General features: G+C 41.1%; 1 protein-coding gene across 4 annotated transcripts in view; it reads right to left on the minus strand.

Annotated features, from left to right (window-relative positions):
- Window positions 1–16,197, minus strand: part of atg7 (ATG7 autophagy related 7 homolog) — a 160,645-nt gene extending 144,448 nt beyond the window's left edge. For 2 of the 4 annotated variants that reach the window (XM_079396590.1, XM_079396592.1), the window contains exons 1-5: window positions 14,561–14,861; window positions 12,696–12,750; window positions 10,953–11,070; window positions 7,225–7,302; window positions 7,021–7,137 (exon numbers count right to left, since the gene is read on the minus strand). In XM_079396590.1, coding sequence (XP_079252716.1) covers window positions 7,021–7,137; window positions 7,225–7,302; window positions 10,953–11,070; window positions 12,696–12,750; window positions 14,561–14,744 — 552 coding nt within the window. In that variant the 5' untranslated portion in view covers window positions 14,745–14,861. Of the gene's footprint in view, window positions 1–7,020; window positions 7,138–7,224; window positions 7,303–10,952; window positions 11,071–12,695; window positions 12,751–14,560; window positions 14,862–15,306 lie in introns of those variants that run through there. The other 2 variants (XM_079396589.1, XM_079396591.1) reach the window with 2 other exon arrangements.

Consider the following 16,197-nt stretch of genomic DNA (forward strand, 5'->3'; position numbering starts at 1 on the left):
TAGAGGTGGGAATTTAATATGTAAATATTTCATATTTAAAGAATTAAATATTTCTTGTTGTAATGAATCTTTTTCCTTAAAAGTATAAACACACACACACACTTGTTGGTTTTTGTGGTTTATGGGGACTCCATAGGCGTAATGGATTTTATACTGAACAAACTGTGTGTGCTATTGCCCTACACCTAAACTTAGCCCTCACAAGAGACTTTGTGCATTTTTAGATTGTCAAAAAAAACCCCATTTAGTATGTTTTTTAAGTCTTTTGAATTACGGGGACATAGGCAGTGTCCTCATAAACCACCTTCATATTGTAATACCTCTGTCATACCCATGTCATTATACACATTTGTGTCCTCATAAACCACACACACACACACACACACATGTTGGGTTTCCATGTTTTATGGGGACATCCCATAGGCGTAATGGATTTTATACTGTACAATCTGTATGTGCTATTGCCCTACACCAACCCTACACCTAAACTTAGCCCTCACAGGAAACATGCTGCATTTTTAGATTTTCAAAAAACTTTATGCTGTATGATTTATAAGCTTGTTTCCTCATGGGGACCAAAAAATGTCCCCACAAGATTCAGATTTACTGGTATTACTATCCTTGTGGGGACATTTGGTCCCCAGGACGTGATGAATACCAGGTGCGCACACACACACACACACACACACACACACACACACACACACACACACACACACACACACACACACACACACACACACACACACACACACACACACACGGGAAGTGTTACTATTACTATTCGACTTTACAAAACTTCGGCGCGCTACTCCTCCCGCACCGTTTGTCGTAGACCCATGAATGAGGTGTCAAATCGTGCGGCTTAGTAAGGAGAGGTGTGCTATGACTTTTATAAGCGATCGGGTGTACGATGTTCGTACAGTGGGCGAAAAAAAATGTCCCATAGACTTAACATTGGCATAAAATTTGTGAGATCATATCTTTGGATTAGAAAGTGATAGATGCTTGCGGGTGGGTTCTTTTAACTCGGCCTATCAAGTAGACAATAAGTACTGCCATGACAACTTCATAGCTACACCCTAGCAACAACTTACAGTAACCTAGCAACCATACAATCATATAAATAAGCCATATCTCAGCATCAGAACTTCGTACAGAGATGGGGTTGGGCTCTTTTGACTCGGGTGGGACATCACTCTGTAAATATCAACATGTTCAATGCGTACCCACACCATAACAACCATTTAGAGCATCCTAGCAACCGTTTAACTATAAAAGGAAGCCACATCTCAGCTCCATAACATCATACAGACATGCTGGTTGGCTATAGTGGCGAGTTTTGCCACGCCAAGCACCCCCTCACATTTTCTTCAGGAAATGTACATTCTAGTTAGTGGGTGCTTTTTTGAAGCACTCACTATTGTTATTCGGCATACTTATTTTTATTATTATTATTTTCTTCTTTATTCCGCCGTTATTTTGACGCGCTACTCCTCCCGCAGCTTTTGTCACAGAGCAACGAATGAGGCGTCAAATCGTGCGGATTAATCGGGAATGGTGTGCTATGACTTTTATAAGCGATCGGGGGTACGGTATTTGCCCCAGGGGCAAAAAAGCGGCCCAAAAATCGCATTGACTTAACATTGCGACAAACTTTGACGAATCATAGCTCAGAGCGAGGATTTCGCAGAAACTTGTGATTTGCCACATTTGAAGAGGCTGGGAGGATCTGTAAGAACATACCTCACAATGGGGTAAAAGTTTGACCCCTGGGGCAGAAGAGGCCCCCAAAGTTGCCCCATTGACTTACTATGGAGCAGGACGGCCCATCAAATGCATGCGTTTTACCTACTATGGTAAATTGCATAGGGATTTTGTATTGAACATAGCTCTGGATCACAGTGTCATAGAGACAAGGAGGCGGGCTCATTTTACTCAGACGACCAATCAATCTCTCAGGATCATTGTGAAGCTATAAAGCCACGCCCTAGCAACCATTTAGAGAACCTTAGCAACAAGTTCCATAGACATTCATTGAAAGAGATCAAAGGGATATCTCCGGACTGAATTGTCATAGAAACATGAGGGTGGTCTCATTTGACTCGGGGCAGCAAACAGCCAATCATGAATCACTTCAACACTTCCTAGCCCCTCCCTAGCAACAATTGTCGAACAACTTAGCAACCAAAATCCAAAGAGGGATATCTTCCATTCTGAATGTCACAGAGGCATGGGAGTTGGTTTATATCATTCATAGTGACAAGAAGCCTTTGCAGTTTCATCATTGGCAGCCCATAGCAACCAAACAGAGTACCTTAGCAACCAAAATCCAAAGAGAGATATCTTCCATTCTGAATGTCACAGAGGCATGGGAGTTGGTTTATATCATTCATAGTGACAAGAAGCCTTTGGAGTTTCATGATTGGCAGCTGCCAAGCCACTCCCTAGCAACCAAACAGAGTACCCTAGCAACCGAGTGGCGAGTTTTGCCACGCCAAGCACCCACTCACATTTTCTTCAGGAAATGTACATTCTAGTTAGTGGGTGCTTTTTTGAAGCACTCACTATTGTTATTCGGCATACTTATTTTTATTATTATTATTTTCTTCTTTATTCCGCCGTTATTTTGACGCGCTACTCCTCCCGCAGCTTTTGTCACAGAGCAACGAATGAGGCGTCAAATCGTGCGGATTAATCGGGAATGGTGTGCTATGACTTTTATAAGCGATCGGGGGTACGGTATTTGCCCCAGGGGCAAAAAAGCGGCCCAAAAATCGCATTGACTTAACATTGCGACAAACTTTGACGAATCATAGCTCAGAGCGAGGATTTCGCAGAAACTTGTGATTTGCCACATTTGAAGAGGCTGGGAGGATCTGTAAGAACATACCTCACAATGGGGTAAAAGTTTGACCCCTGGGGCAGAAGAGGCCCCCAAAGTTGCCCCATTGACTTACTATGGAGCAGGACGGCCCATCAAATGCATGCGTTTTACCTACTATGGTAAATTGCATAGGGATTTTGTATTGAACATAGCTCTGGATCACAGTGTCATAGAGACAAGGAGGCGGGCTCATTTTACTCAGACGACCAATCAATCTCTCAGGATCATTGTGAAGCTATAAAGCCACGCCCTAGCAACCATTTAGAGAACCTTAGCAACAAGTTCCATAGACATTCATTGAAAGAGATCAAAGGGATATCTCCGGACTGAATTGTCATAGAAACATGAGGGTGGTCTCATTTGACTCGGGGCAGCAAACAGCCAATCATGAATCACTTCAACACTTCCTAGCCCCTCCCTAGCAACAATTGTCGAACAACTTAGCAACCAAAATCCAAAGAGGGATATCTTCCATTCTGAATGTCACAGAGGCATGGGAGTTGGTTTATATCATTCATAGTGACAAGAAGCCTTTGCAGTTTCATCATTGGCAGCCCATAGCAACCAAACAGAGTACCTTAGCAACCAAAATCCAAAGAGAGATATCTTCCATTCTGAATGTCACAGAGGCATGGGAGTTGGTTTATATCATTCATAGTGACAAGAAGCCTTTGGAGTTTCATGATTGGCAGCTGCCAAGCCACTCCCTAGCAACCAAACAGAGTACCCTAGCAACCGAGTGGCGAGTTTTGCCACGCCAAGCACCCACTCACATTTTCTTCAGGAAATGTACATTCTAGTTATTATTCTTATTCTTATTCTTCTTCCGTACAAACTTCGGCGCGCTACTCCTCCCGCACCGTTCGTCACAGAGCCATGAAACAGGCGTCAAATCGTGCGCCCTATTGAGGAGACCTGTGCTATGACTTTTATAAGCGATCGGGGGTACGGTGTTTGCCCCAGGGGCAAAAAAGCGGGCAAAAAATCGCATAGACAATGCATTGCGGCCAACTTTGACGGCTCGTAGCTCCGAGCGAGAATTTCGTACAAACTTGTGAATCACCACATTTGGAGAGGCTATCAAGCTGTGCAAGAAGATACCCCGCAGTGGGGTATAAGTTGTACCCCTGGGGCACAAGAGCCCCCCAAAGTTGCCCCATTGACTTACTATGGTGAGGGACGGCCCATAAAACAGCGCGTTTTTCCTACTATGGTAAATTGCATAGGGATTTTGTATTGAACATAGCTCTGGATCACAGTGTCATAGAGATAAGGGGGCGGGCTCATTTTACTCAGACGACCAATCACTATCTCAGGATCATTGTGAAGCCATCAAGCCACGCCCTAGCAACCATTTAGAGAACCTTAGCAACAAGTTCCATAGACATTCATTGAAAAAGATCAAAGGGATATCTCCGGACTGAATTGTCATAGAAACATGAGGGTGGTCTCATTTGACTCGGGGCAGCAAACAGCCAATCATGAATCATCTCAACACTTCCTAGCCCCTCCCTAGCAACCATTTTCGAGCACCTTAACAACCAAAATCCAAAGAGGGATATCTTCCATTCTGAATGTCGCAGAGGCATGGGAGTTGGTTTATATCATTCATAGTGACAAGAAGCCTTTGCAGTTTCATCATTGGCAGCTCCTAGCCCCTCCCTAGCAACCATTGTCGAGCACCTTAGCAACCAAAATCCAAAGAGGGATATCTTCCATTCTGAATGTCACAGAGGCATGGGAGTTGGTTTATATCATTCATAGTGACAAGAAGCCTTTGCAGTTTCATCATGCGACTCCATAGCAACCAAACAGAGTACCTTAGCAACCAAAATCCAAATAGGGATATCTTTCATTCTGAATGTCACAGAGGCACGGGAGTTGGTTTATATCATTCATAGTGACAAGAAGCCTTTGCAGTTTCATCTTGCAACTCCATAGCAACCAAACAGAGTACCCTAGCAACCAAAATCCAAAGAGGGATATCTTCCATTCTGAATGTCACAGAGGCATGGGAGTTGGTTTATATCATTCATAGTGACAAGAAGCCTTTGCAGTTTCATCATGCAACTCCATAGCAACCAAACAGAGTACCCTAGCAACCAAAATCCAAAGAGGGATATCTTCCATTCTGAATGTCGCAGAGGCATGGGAGTTGGTTTATATCATTCATAGTGACAAGAAGCCTTTGCAGTTTCATCATTGGCAGCTCCTAGCCCCTCCCTAGCTACCATTGTCGAGCACCTTAGCAACCAAAATCCAAAGAGGGATATCTTTCATTCCGAATGTCACAGAGGCATGGGAGTTGGTTTATATCATTCATAGTGACAAGAAGCCTTTGCAGTTTCATCATGCAACTCCATAGCAACCAAACAGAGTACCTTAGCAACCAAAATCCAAAGAGGGATATCTTCCATTCTGAACGTCACAGAGGCACGGGAGTTGGTTTATATCATTCATAGTGACAAGAAGGCTTTGCAGTTTCATCATGCAACTCCATAGCAACCAAACGGAGTACCTTAGCAACCAAAATCCAAAGAGGGATATCTTCCATTCTGAACGTCACAGAGGCACGGGAGTTGGTTTATATCATTCATAGTGACAAGAAGCCTTTGCAGTTTCATCATGCAACTCCATAGCAACCAAACAGAGTACCCTAGCAACCAAAATCCAAAGAGGGATATCTTCCATTCTGAATGTCACAGAGGCATGGGAGTTGGTTTATATCATTCATAGTGACAAGAAGCCTTTGCAGTTTCATCATGCAACTCCATAGCACCCATCCTGGGTACCCTAGCAACCGCATAGCAACACCCTAGCAACCACCCCAAGTACCCTATTAACCACATAGCAACACCTTAGCAACCACCCTGGGTACCCTAGCAACGGCCCTAGCAACCATCCTGGGTACCCTAGCAACCGCATAGCAACACCCTAGCAACCACCCAAAGTACCCTAGCAACCACATAGCAACACCTTAGCAACCACCTTGGGTACCCTAGCAACGGCCTTAGCAACCATCCTGGATACCCTAGCAACCGCTTAGCAACACCTTAGCAACCACCCCAAGTACCCTAGCAACCGCCCTAGCAACCATCCTAGGTACCCTAGCAACCGCATAGCAACACCCTAGTAACCACTCCTAGTACCCTAGCAACCACATAGCAACACCTTAGCAACCACCCTGGGTACCCTAGCAACCACCCTAGCAACCATCCTAGGTACCCTAGCAACCATCCTGGGTACCCTAGCAACGGCCCTAGCAACCATCCTGGGTACCCTAGCAACCACATAGCAACACCCTAGCAACCACCTAGCAACACCTTAGTAACCATCCTGGGTACCCTAGCAACCGCCCTAGCAACCATCCTAGGTACCCTAGCAACTATCCTGATTACCCTAGCAACCGCATAGCAACACCTTAGCAACCACCCTGGGTACCCTAGCAACGGCCCTAGCAACCATCCTGGGTACCCTAGCAACCACCCTAGCAACCGAGTGGCGAGTTTTGCCACGCCAAGCACCCACTCACATTTTCTTCAGGAAATGTACATTCTAGTTATTATTATTATTATGTTAAAAACAGTTATGTTATAAAAAGCTTTTGTAACATTATGCATTATACCATTTAAAGGATGCTTTAAATTGATCAAAAGTGATGATAAAGACATTTATAATGTTACAAAAGATGAATATTTCAGATAAATGCTGATCTTTCTATTCATCAATAAATACTGAAAAAAATATGTACTCAACTGTTTTAAATATTGATAATAATAATAATAATAAACACTGAAGACTGGAGTAATGATGCTGGAAATACAGTTTAACACATATTCAAACAGAAAGCAGTTATTTTAAATAGTAAAAGCATTTCACAATATTACTGCTTTTGCTGTACTTTGGATCAAATAAATGCAGGCTTGGTGAGCAGAAGAGAGAAAATTGAATTTGAAAAAACATTAAAAATCTTACTGTTCAAAACTTTTGACTGGTAGTGTACTTACAGTTACAATATAGACAGGAAACATTGAATTAAAAAGTCTAATCAGCACATGCTTTCCATAACGCACTGACTCATGGCTCATTATCCCTCGCACAAAACATCCTCTTCAGAAGTGAGTTATCTGCACCTGTTTGGCAGAGAAGCTGCACTCTAATGACACCGGCTCCTGCTCCAGCTGGACCCCCTCCAGAAAGCAAAGGGCAGGAAAGCAGAACCAATAATAGAAATGATATTTCTTCAGATCCTGGATAAACAAAAGGACCAGTCAGAAACAAATGGCTGAAAGGACATTAATTTATAAGGACATTTTCTAAAACGCTGGCATACAAACCGCAAATGTCAAGAGGATGAATTTGTTTAGTATGGAGGAGTCCTCCAGCGCAGCTCCTGACTGAATAGCGCTCCAAATCTGTGATGAAGACAACATTACCGGTATTAATTACATGGACGTGACCAGAAATGATTTCTGGTATAGTTTAGGCAAATGCAATAGTGTAAACATTACGCATTTCACACTGTGAAACACATTCTGGGGCAAAATCAATAAACAGTTACGGTGCACAATATTTTTGTACAAAATTCTAGCATTTAAACTCATTAGGTGCATCCAACTTCAGATACACTTACTTAAAGGAACAGTTCACCCAAAAATCTAAATGTGCTCATCCTCAGGTCATCCCAGATCAGGATGAGTGTGTTTCTTCATCAGGTTTGTCCATCACTCCAGTCCATCAGATGATAACTGATGGACTGGAGTGGTGTGGATTATTGTGATGTTTTTATCAGCTGTTTGGACTCTCATTCTGACGGCACCCATTCACTGCAGAGCATCCATTGCTGAGACACTGATGCAGAGACACATTTATACAAATCTTGGATAGACTGAGGGTGAACACATTTTCATAAAAGTTTCATTTTTGAGTGAACTATTCTTGAAACTAAAATAGTAAAAAAAAAAAAAAATCTTTACCTAACAAAAAAGAGTGAAATGTTAGATACGTCATGCACTCAACTGTTGCAGCTTTCCTTATATATCAGAAGAGGAGAGCCTATTAGATTACAACGGTGAATAATAAAATTTAAGCCTCATGCACTATACATACTCTAAATTATACACTATATAGTTGTTACGATGCTGTGCGGAACAAGGAGCGCACGACGAGGATATACAATAGTTTTTCCTTTAATCAGGATTCCAGGAGCAGATACAAACAGGGGAGTGCACACACATCAATGATAGCAACAATAACCGACGGTCAGACTAACAAACACAGGAACTTATAAAGGGGCAGATAATTGGGGAGGACAGGTGAACACAATGACTAATCAAACTGAACTAGGTCAAAGGGGAAAACAGAAAACCCGACACGGAACAGTCACAGGGGAAAACAGAAAACCCGACATGTAACATTTCGCCCCCTCCCGGCAAGGCGTGACCTCACGCCGTAACATAACAACTGAGGAGGGAGGGTGGGGGCTCTGGAGGAGGATGTGGAACAGGAGGGTGGCAGAAAAAAAAAAAAAACATAGAATCCAAACAATAAGTCCATGGGGGAGTGGAGGGTGGGAGGAGCCAAGGGGGAGCCAGGAACAGGAGGGGCCAGATGAACACCCAGGCCACAGTCCAGATGGTGGCCCACGGGGGAGCCGACGGAGGGAGGAGCCATGGTGGAGGAGTGACCGCCGACTCCATGGGGCCGACCAACGGCGGCGGAGCAGGTGGTGGTGGAGCCCGAGGTGGAGACAGAGAGCCGAAGAGCCAGGGTGACGCCGAAGATCCGGAGGTCCAAGGCGGAGCAGATGTCTTCGGCGACCTCGGCGCAGGCGGAGATCCGGATGGCCGCGGCGGAGCCGGAGCGACAGAGGACATAGGTGGAGCAGGAGGGAAGGAGGAGCCCAACGGAGCCGGAGGGACGAAGGGACGGGGCGCAGCCCAAGGAGAGTAGTCCTGAGGTGCAGGTAGGGGGACGACTGACCAATGCGGAGCCGGAAGGACGAGGGAGCCCGGTGGAGCTGGTGGGCAGACGGGATCCGGTGGAGCCGAGGGAGCTTGAAGGCATGGTGGAGCCGCAGGGTCGCCGGACTGAGGCGGAGTCTGGGTCTCGGAGGCTGAGGGCGGAGACGAGGGATCCTCCAGGCTCAACGCCAACAGCACTGGAGATCGGCAGACCAGCGGCGAGCCCACGCCACAGATGGTGAGCTGAGGGTGAGCAGAGGGGCTGACGAACTCCAGTGATGAGGGTGATGGAGTAGGGACCAGGTCAATGAGAGGCGGTGGGAGAGGGAGGTTGGGTGGGATAACTTCCCAGAAATCTAACACCGGAGCTGGCTTCAGGATGATTGTGTCAGTGTGAAAGTCAATGAGGTTTCCCAGGTCCAGTTCATGCTCACCCTCAGCGGTGGCGCCGTGGGCGGGGCGTTCCATCGCCCTCGCGATCTCCACAGCTTCATCCACCGTCGGTTGAACTGCCGGCTCTCGCACCTGGTCAGACACTTGGGGCTCGGGCTCCGGGACGATCGGTAGCTCTGTCGCTCCAGATGGAGATGGCTCAACGACCGCGGCAGGCTCTGGCTCTCCGTCTGCGGTGGGCTCGGGCAGCTCCGCGCTGCGGGGTGGTAGCGGACTGGGCACTGGGTCCCGAGTGGGGCTGGTGTCATTATCTGCGATGTCCACGGTGAGTTGTGATCTGCAAGACACCAGCACCCACTCGATAAATGCGGCGAGGCTCTCTCGAGGACCGTCCCCGGACAACTGCCCACGTGTGGTGTTGTTCAGTCCAGCTTTGTAGAACGTGCAGAGGCAGTAGTCCGGGAAGTGTGTTAAGTTGGCCAGGAACAAAAAATCCTCGGTGTGGTCCTCGAGAGAGCGGTCCCCCTGCTCCAGCAGGATGACGAGGACAGCGGGATCCATAAAAAATAAAAAACTTGACAAAAAACGGGAAACAAAACGGGGAAAAAACACGCCACAATCTTACTGTTTCGGTCGGTTATTCTGTTACGATGCTGTGCGGAACAAGGAGCGCACGACGAGGATATACAATAGTTTTTCCTTTAATCAGGATTCCAGGAGCAGATACAAACAGGGGAGTGCACACACATCAATGATAGCAACAATAACCGACGGTCAGACTAACAAACACAGGAACTTATAAAGGGGCAGATAATTGGGGAGGACAGGTGAACACAATGACTAATCAAACTGAACTAGGTCAAAGGGGGAAAACAGAAAACCCGACACGGAACAGTCACAGGGGAAAACAGAAAACCCGACATGTAACAATAGTGTATGCTTATACTATGCATTATGTTTGAAAGCATTAGTGCATAGTATAAGCATACACTATATAGTATAATTTATAGCATGTCTTTTGGGACACAAATACCGCCATTCTTTTCAGTGCAAAAACATTGGGTTTATTTAAGTCTGGGCCTTATATGTGACCCTGGAGCACAAAACCAGTCATAAGTGTCAATTTTTAGAAATTGAGATTTATGCATCATCTGAAAGCTGAATAAATAAGCTTTACATTGATGTATGGTTTGTTACGATATATTAAAATATTGAGAAAATCTCCTTTAAAGTTGTCCGAATGAAGTTCATATTACTAATCAAAAATGAAGTTTAGATATATTTACGGTAGGAAATTTACTAAATATCTTCATGGAACATGATCTTAATATCCTAATGATTTTTGTCATAAAAGAGAAATGTATAATTTTGATCCATACAATGTATTGTTGGCTATTGCTACAAATATACCTGTGTTACTCATGACTGCTTTTGTGCTGCAGGGACACATATGCAAAAGTCTGTGCTGTTTGGCCATGGCGATTATCATTGTGTTATTACCATGTGCAGAAGCAGGCAGTCAATGAAATTGTATTAAGAAGATTAAGAACGGCAGCAGTATTTTATCAAATGATGGAGAAGGATGCTCAGCATCCAGATACGCAGTGAACGAAAGCACATCATTCATTCGGTGGATCTCTGCAGGCAGCGAGTGCAAATAAAATACGCTATCAACAACAATTAATTAAGAGTGAGCCAAAGCACTGCACCTCATTGGCTGCTTCATCCAGGAGAGCTTTCTTGTCGGTGGTTTTGAAGGCTTCTAATGTGTTGGTGTTGTACAGAGTTCCTGGGGCTGGAGAGCAGCGAGCTGGTGTGGCTCCTTCACTGAAACATACGACTCATACACTATATTATGTGTATTGGGTTTTAACATCATAATGTAACCAGTATTGTATACGCTTTGATTTTGCACGAACCAGGATATGCTGATCAGATAACCATAATAGCTTAGCACACTACGGCTCAGAGTAAAACCACTGTAGAGTATAGCTGCCAGCAGCTTATTGTTTTATACTGTATGCAACATGATCAAATAAATCAATGGCAATAAATAGGTCAATGATACATAAGAGTGTCTAAAGCGAAGGAAAATAATGTTTAAAAACACGTTCCAAGGTCCTAGAAATGTACTCATTGCATTCATTTTGGTTTCATATGGTTTTTGAAAAACACTACTAGTTGTTTAAGGTTCAATGACGTATAAGGATTTGCATCAAATACAAAAATAATACTATTGAAATGTATTGAAATTTTAGTGTTTTTTCATCTAGATGAATAAAAAAATGTCAGGTGGTGCGATCATGATTTATCTTCAAATTAATTCATTTCCTTAACATGCATAACATTTTTTTTTTAATTCTCAGTAATTAAACTATAAAGTATTTACAGTTGTGTGTATGTGTGTGTGTGTGTGTGTGTGTGTAAATAATTATCTCATATTTTGCTTCTAGAAATTATAGAATTAAAATAAATATAAATAGGAAATAATTATTTATAAAGATAACGGTCGCACCACCTGACATTTTTTAAAGCTATGGCCAGTTCATCTAGATGAAAAAATAAAACACTAAAATCACCTACTTTAAAAGTTTAATATGAATTTATAACATTCTTCATGTTTGAACAATTGCAATAGATCTATATATATATATATTGTATTTGAAAAATCTCAAGTTTGCTTGTCAGAAATCCCTATACGTCATTGACCTTTAAATGTTTACATTCAACTCTCAGATTCTTCACTTTTTTAAAACCATGAATTGGTTTATTCATGTCAAATATCATGTTTGGGGTTTTTTTAGGGGGGGGGGGGGGGGGGGGGGGTCTGTTCCATGTGCATTAACTAATATTGACAGATGCTAACATTAATGTAATGTTCATGTTGACTAATGTAGTAAACTACTGTCAAGAAATTGAACCTTGTTTTAGAGTAAATTAACCTATATACTGTAGTAATATTTGATAGTAGGATTCTAGAACAAAATTAGTAGAATATTAACTTTCCACAATATCTATACAGAATGCACTTGTTCCCTATGCCTTTTGCAGTGCCCTTTGAATCTAATGATTGGAACGTACCCCATTTCTACGACTTGAAGGAATCTATCTGTTTTATTAAATGCCTTGTCTTTCAGGTCACCACTGGTATGTTTTTCATGTCTTATTTGGAGAGGAGCATGGCTGCAGATGGCTGTAGGGGGTCAGGAGTAACCCCTCATCATTTCTCCTGGCTCCACCAGACTACTGGGCTGCTAAGAGTGATTCTGTGTGGCCAGCGCAATTACTCAGCCGTCATAAATGTAATTAATTCTACTGAAACAATCCTTGAGGATTTAACTGGCAAAGAAAAATCATTAATTTCACAAGTAAGAGACGTGATATCGGGGCCATTATCCAAGGCTCTCAGAATAACCACCTGCATGACATGCTCTTAATACAGAAAAACTTACACATCAAATGCACTGAACTCCAGTGTCAAGCGTGTCGGCAAGCCAACGGGATCACCTGCGATTAATAACCAAACATTTGCATTATATTACAGCTTAAAGGTGGATTAAGTGACATTCTACAAATACCACAGAGATATTCTCTTCATATTCCAAAATGGCAAAAATCATTTTGGTAACACTTTACAATAAAGTCCCATTAGTTAATATTAGTAAACGCATTAACAAACAACACATTTGTTACAGTATGTTTTAATCAATGTTAATGTTAGTTTATAAAAAAACTCATGTTTATTGTTAGCTCAGATCCATTAAATATTATTAATAGATCAAACGTTTGTATTTAATTTGCAAATGCTGAAATTAACATGAAGTAACATTATTTAATCCTTTAAAAATGGACCTTTTTGTACTTTATAGTGAAGTGTTGTGTTATTGGTGTGTGTTTGGATATCATTGCTCTTTTGTTGGTTTTGATTGCTTCTATTTTCATCATGTGTGACTCTCTTTGGATAAAAGTGTCTACTAAATGACTAATATATAGGCCTATATACAGTATATATTTATTAGTGCTGTCAAAGATTATGCATGTTTATGCATGTATGTAAAAGTTTTTGTTTACATAATATATGTGTGTGTACTGTGTATATTTATTATGTATATAAAAATACAATCACATACAGTATATATTTTGAAAATATTTATGTGTATATACATTTATATATTTAGATTCTGATATTTTATATCATATATAAATATATTTAATATATAAACATAACATATTTCTTAAATATATACATGCATGTGTGTGTATTTATATATACACATAATAACAGTACACACACATATATCATGTAAACTTTTTGGATGCGATTAATCATTTGACAGCACTATATATATATATATATATATAAGCAAACACTGTTGTTCAAAATCGTGGATCAGCAAGATTTTGAATGTTTTTTCATTGAAACTGTTGTGTTGCTTCATATATTGTTGGAACCTGTGATACTCTTTTCACTGGTTCTTTGATGAATAAAAACATTTAAAAGAACAGCATTTATTCAAAATAGAAATATTTCCTAACAATTTACTATCTTTACTATCATTTTGTATCCATTTAACACATCCTTGCTGAACACAAGTATTTATTTATTTAAAAAAACAAAAAGAAGGAAAAAATGTCACTGGCCCCAAACTTTTGAATAGTAGTGTATATTATAAAACTACATTTCTATTTTGAATAAACCCTTTTGTTTTTAACTTTTTTATTTATCAAAGAATCCTGAAAAAAATATGACAGCTCCCCAAAATATGAAGCAGCACAACTGTTTCTAACATTGATAATAAATTAGTATATTATAATGATTTCTGACGATCATGTGACTCTGAAGACTGGAGTAAGCTCACAGAAATAATTTATATTGTAAAGTTAAAAATACACTTTAATAAAAAAACCTGTTATTTTTAATTGCAACAGCATTTCACACAATTAAATTTTTTTCTGTATTTTTGATCAAACAGATACAGCCTCGGTGAGCATAAGAAACTTAATCTTACTGATTACAAACTTTTGATAGACAGTGTGTGTATATATATATATATATGTATATATGTCCAAACAGAAATGAAAATTGATAATTTTAATCAAATTTCTGGGAAAATGCCTTAACTTTTGTCTAATCAAAGAATGAATGAAGACATTTAGCAGATCTTAAAACTTGAATTACAACATCACAATATATTTAAATAAAGACATACAGTAAGACTGAATATAGCATCTAATATTACAAATGTGCTTTATTTGGTCTCTAATCATCAACTATAATCAGCACTTAAGAGGCCAGTGCTGTCATCCTCACACTCACCGTTATAGTAGTATCCTCTGATGGTCTTTGGACTCTCGTCCAAGCGGAAGTCATTGAGCTTCTTCTGGGTGAGCTGGTGCCAGAATCCTGCCTCCAGGGCACTGCAGAACGGGGCAAACTGCAGCTTCTCCATCAGGACCGATGCTTTTGAGTCCTTATGACACAGAAAATAAGAGCAAATCATGCCCGGTCAGACAATAGCAGACCACTGACCATTATTATTGAACCTTTAACATCATAAAGGTGCTATAAACACACAAAAAATAACAATAATAATAATGTTTCAATTTTTCAAAAAAAATGTATAGTGACAGCTAGCCAATGGATATTTTCATTAGTCAAAATAAACAATAAATATAAATGAATTAAACAGTAACATGTGAATATATATTCCTCAATAACGCATTTCTTGTTCATTAGGTTTGTGGAAGTTGGTTAGATTTGAAGTAGTACTTCCCTTTTCTCACTTCAAGCTTAGATGTCAAAATTCATGAGAAATTAATATTGTACTAAGCTGACAAAACATCTAGACAACTAATTATGTCTTGTCAACGTAATTAAAGTAAAAGTGCGCTCTTTAGTAAAAGCACTCGTCTCTGTCACTGTGCTCGCGTGCTCGTTTTTTAAACACACTGCAGTGAAAGGCACCCCACTGTAAATGTGATTAGTGCCGATTATAATCCTGTAAATATGACAAACAGAGAGTCAGAGCAACAATAAACACATCTGACAGAAACAGCACTCACCAGACAGCTCTTCCTGGGTGAGGTCATGTGAGCACGAGCAGCTCGCACGCATGCGCAGTCGCTTTGTTTTGCTTTCGGAGCAGAGCTAACTCTTCACAAATTACTTTAAAATTAATTTAATAAGAAAACAAGTACCGACAGAATGGAAGTCGTGGTGGCGTTTTCGCTGGTGCTACAACTGGTTAAAGCTTTAATATTTTGACGTTTTAAGAAACACTTTCCAACATTAATCGGTGTTAGCATAAGCGCTTGTCCGATAAATGTTTTGAAGCATGTATTATCCCGCTGAGGAAGTGTTGTTAAATAACGTTAACCAGTCGATTAAACGCTTTAGATGGCTGTCAAATCCTCGTGTGTTGCGTTAATGTCCAAAAAAAAAAAAAGTCTTAGGGTGCCAAAACCATCGAATAAAAGACAAAAACCCAAAACAAAAGGAAAACACAAACTAATAAACAAGAAAATACTGACAAAAACGTATAAACGCTGTTTCTTTTCATTGTAGGTGTATTAGAGGAATCAGTTCATGTGCACAGCAGAAGGGCGATGGTGAACTAGCCTGATATACAGCATGACACCTTTACAAAAGCTGTACTCGAGTCAGTCCAGATGAGCAGCATTCCTTCCTGGGACGTCCTGCATTTATCAAGCCCGGATTATGATTTAAAACTCACAAAATAGGCTATAAATACAAATCTATCCATTTAAATCGTGCTTAGAGTAATGCATTTGCAATGGAAGACTGTCAGTCGGGTACTGCATCACAAATGAACAATAAAGTGTATGCATAACTTATAAACACTTAATTTTACCATGCAAAGCATGCTATGTCTAATTTCTCAGCTCTAAATATTGCATCATGATCGTGATAACAAACCTGGTAACTATCCCATG

Source organism: Barbus barbus (genome assembly GCF_936440315.1).
Source record: "Barbus barbus genome assembly, chromosome: 37".
NCBI classification, from domain to species: Eukaryota; Metazoa; Chordata; class Actinopteri; order Cypriniformes; family Cyprinidae; genus Barbus; species Barbus barbus.